Genomic DNA, 2407 nt, shown 5'->3' with positions numbered 1-2407 from the left:
TGAGACATTATATTAACAATTGATAATATCAAGTGCACCAATAGCACTACAAGAGGTTGTGTGCTCTTGTGACGCTCTTAGCGACGAAAATACACTGGGTTTTTATAACCCCCGGTGTCGCTATAACCGTCGCTAAAAGCGTCGCTATAGGCGTCGCTATATAGCGACGCTCATAGCGACGCCTATAGCGACGCAGATAGCGACGCTCTCACAGAAGAGTATAGCGACGCATATAGCGACGCTATAGAGCCATAAATAGCGACGCTTATAGCGACGCCTGAGAGAATATTTTTTTGGTGGCAGGGCATTGAATGCCCTGCCACCCATCAACCATATTGTACTTGATTCACTTTTTAAAAAAAGTGCAAAGGTAAATAATAGACCCAAAATAGTCGCCCACAAGACGCATTGTTTGCAAAATTGACAATTGTACACATCATAGACAAACTGAATTGATTGGCAAATGTAATAATGACAATTGTACAACATCATAGGCATAAAGAATTGATTGGCAAAAGGAATTGCGGTGACAAATGTAATAATATACATGGTTCAAAAAGACGTATAAAATCCGTCTCATGATACATAAGCTATGAGAAACCCTAAACTAATGCTATCTAGCTACGGCTAAACTGACGTCGTCTAATCAGACGTCTCATCGCGTCCAAGCGGCGTATCTGTCGGATTCTGCAAAAAAAGACAATAAGACAGTTTTCAGTAAATATAAACATATAACGACATTTATAAAACAATACAAAAAATAAAAAAGAGTAAACCCTAATACTAACCATGCCGCCGCGAGAACTGAGAATGTCCATCAGGGCGTTTAAGCCCTTCCTGCCTGCGTACTCGCGCTCGTACGGTGTGGGATCACGTCCTGTCATCGACCACTGTCAAAACATACAAAGATTTCATTATGTTAGAACTAAAAAACTCATAAACCCTAAACTATCGAACATGCATAAAGAGCAATGTGAAAAGACTTACAAAATCGGCCTCAAATGATGCCCATCCACCGCTCCCCAAGTGGTGCGAGCTCCCTGCCTCTACTCGCGCTCTGGCTGCATCCTTTTGTTGCTTCCACTTGTCGGGATTCTCGCGCGCTGCTTTCTTCGCATTCTTCCAATCTTCTTTGGCCAGCCAATCTGGCCTATTCCACCCATTCTTGATTGCTTTTTGCACTTCGGAACGCTTGTGTTTGCAGTATTCGCGCATTCGAATCTTCATCAGGTCTTCATTGAAGCGCTGATCCCGTGTTGGAACGGGAAACTCATCATGAAGTATGCTGATGACTCTGTTTTTTAAATCACTTGGTACTTCACTCCATTTGTTTAGTATATAGTGTCTAAACAGCTGAGAGCAAAGACCACGCATGCGCGAGATCACCTTCTTGCCGTCATCATCCATGATGATGCCGCCGCTGATGTCGACGGAGTAAGGCAAGCCCTCTGGCCGGTGACGCGTGAACCTGGGTGTCCCGGCAGGGGTCTCTAGCGGCGTGTCGATGGGGGTACGGACGTCAGGTGTCTCCACCGGCGTCTGGGCCCGAAGCGAGGAGTGTCGAGTGAGGTGGCTCCTGGCGGAGTAGGTAGAGGTGTGTAGCTTCTAGGAACAGTCAGCCGTGCAAAACCTGGCGTAGACGGCGATGCTGTGGCTGGTGTGGGGGCGGGCAAAGAAGGGGAGGGTAAAGAGCCTCGTCGAACACGAGGCGGTGTGGAGGCATCGGTGGCGGAATCCCCACAACAACCGCCACCGCCACCACTAGAGCGCCGGTGTCTAGACGAGTGTGACGCTCGTCTCGTCGACGCCGAAGCTTCGGAGCGCGCCGAATGCTCCGAAAGAGAGGGAGATGCGGATGGTGTAGGAACGCGCGATGATGCGCCAGAGCGATGACGCTCCACGTACCACTGTCTCTGCTGCGGTGACAAAGAAGAAAGAAACTCCTCATCATCCATACCTGCATTAAACACACGAATATTTAAACTTAATATTGAATGAATAGAGTAGACAATGACGCAAAGACCATTAAATACAATGACGTAATGACGCATATAAATACAATGACGCAATGAATCGAGTGATAGAAGAGGCAAGTCGAAAACTCAGAATTTTCAATCAAAAGATGTGAGCGCGAGTAGAAAAGAGCGTTACACACCATGGAAGCTACTTAGAGAGCCAGAGCTTTTACAGCACGGAGCAAAATTGTTCAAATACAATATTTGTGGCTTTAAGAGATCTCTCTCTCATCCTCGCATAACTCAGCATAACTTCCTATATCTATATAGAGCTCTCCGTTTAAACACATATCCTCTGTTTCATTTTGTAGCTCCTGCATGCACCCCATATAGAGTAGTAGCATCTTGATGCTCGTCTGGCACCACCGCAGCGGCTTCTGATTGAGCATCTT

The 2407-nt window shown here is 46.5% G+C and overlaps 1 protein-coding gene across 1 annotated transcript; it reads right to left on the bottom strand.

The window, feature by feature from the left end:
- Window positions 1-493: 493 nt before the first annotated feature.
- On the bottom strand, window positions 494-1253 carry LOC147460580 (uncharacterized). Its single transcript, XM_086498960.1, has 3 exons — window positions 988-1253; window positions 789-890; window positions 494-687 (listed from the first exon to the last, which is right to left on the bottom strand). Exons 1-3 carry the CDS (start codon window positions 1225-1227, stop codon window positions 643-645), a joined length of 387 nt encoding a protein of 128 aa, XP_086355086.1. The 5' UTR covers window positions 1228-1253; the 3' UTR covers window positions 494-642.
- Between the last annotated feature and the right edge of the window lie 1154 nt (window positions 1254-2407).

The sequence above is a fragment of the Adiantum capillus-veneris genome, chromosome 3 (genome assembly GCF_014529385.1).
Source record: "Adiantum capillus-veneris isolate H3 chromosome 3, ASM1452938v2, whole genome shotgun sequence".
NCBI lineage: Eukaryota > Viridiplantae > Streptophyta > Polypodiopsida > Polypodiales > Pteridaceae > Adiantum > Adiantum capillus-veneris.
The sequence above is the reverse complement of the archived record's forward strand: the minus strand, read 5'-3'. Positions and strand labels throughout refer to the sequence as shown.

Excerpts from the sequence above, each read along its gene's own strand:
- LOC147460580 (XM_086498960.1), bottom strand. The coding sequence starts at position 1,227 with ATGAAGATTCGAATGCGCGAATACTGCAAACACAAGCGTTCCGAAGTG. Across the intron at positions 891-987 it reads CATCATTTGAGGCCGATTTT|TGGTCGATGACAGGACGTGA; the intron begins GTAAGTCTTTTC and ends ATGTTTTGACAG. Across the intron at positions 688-788 it reads TCAGTTCTCGCGGCGGCATG|AATCCGACAGATACGCCGCT; the intron begins GTTAGTATTAGG and ends CTTTTTTTGCAG.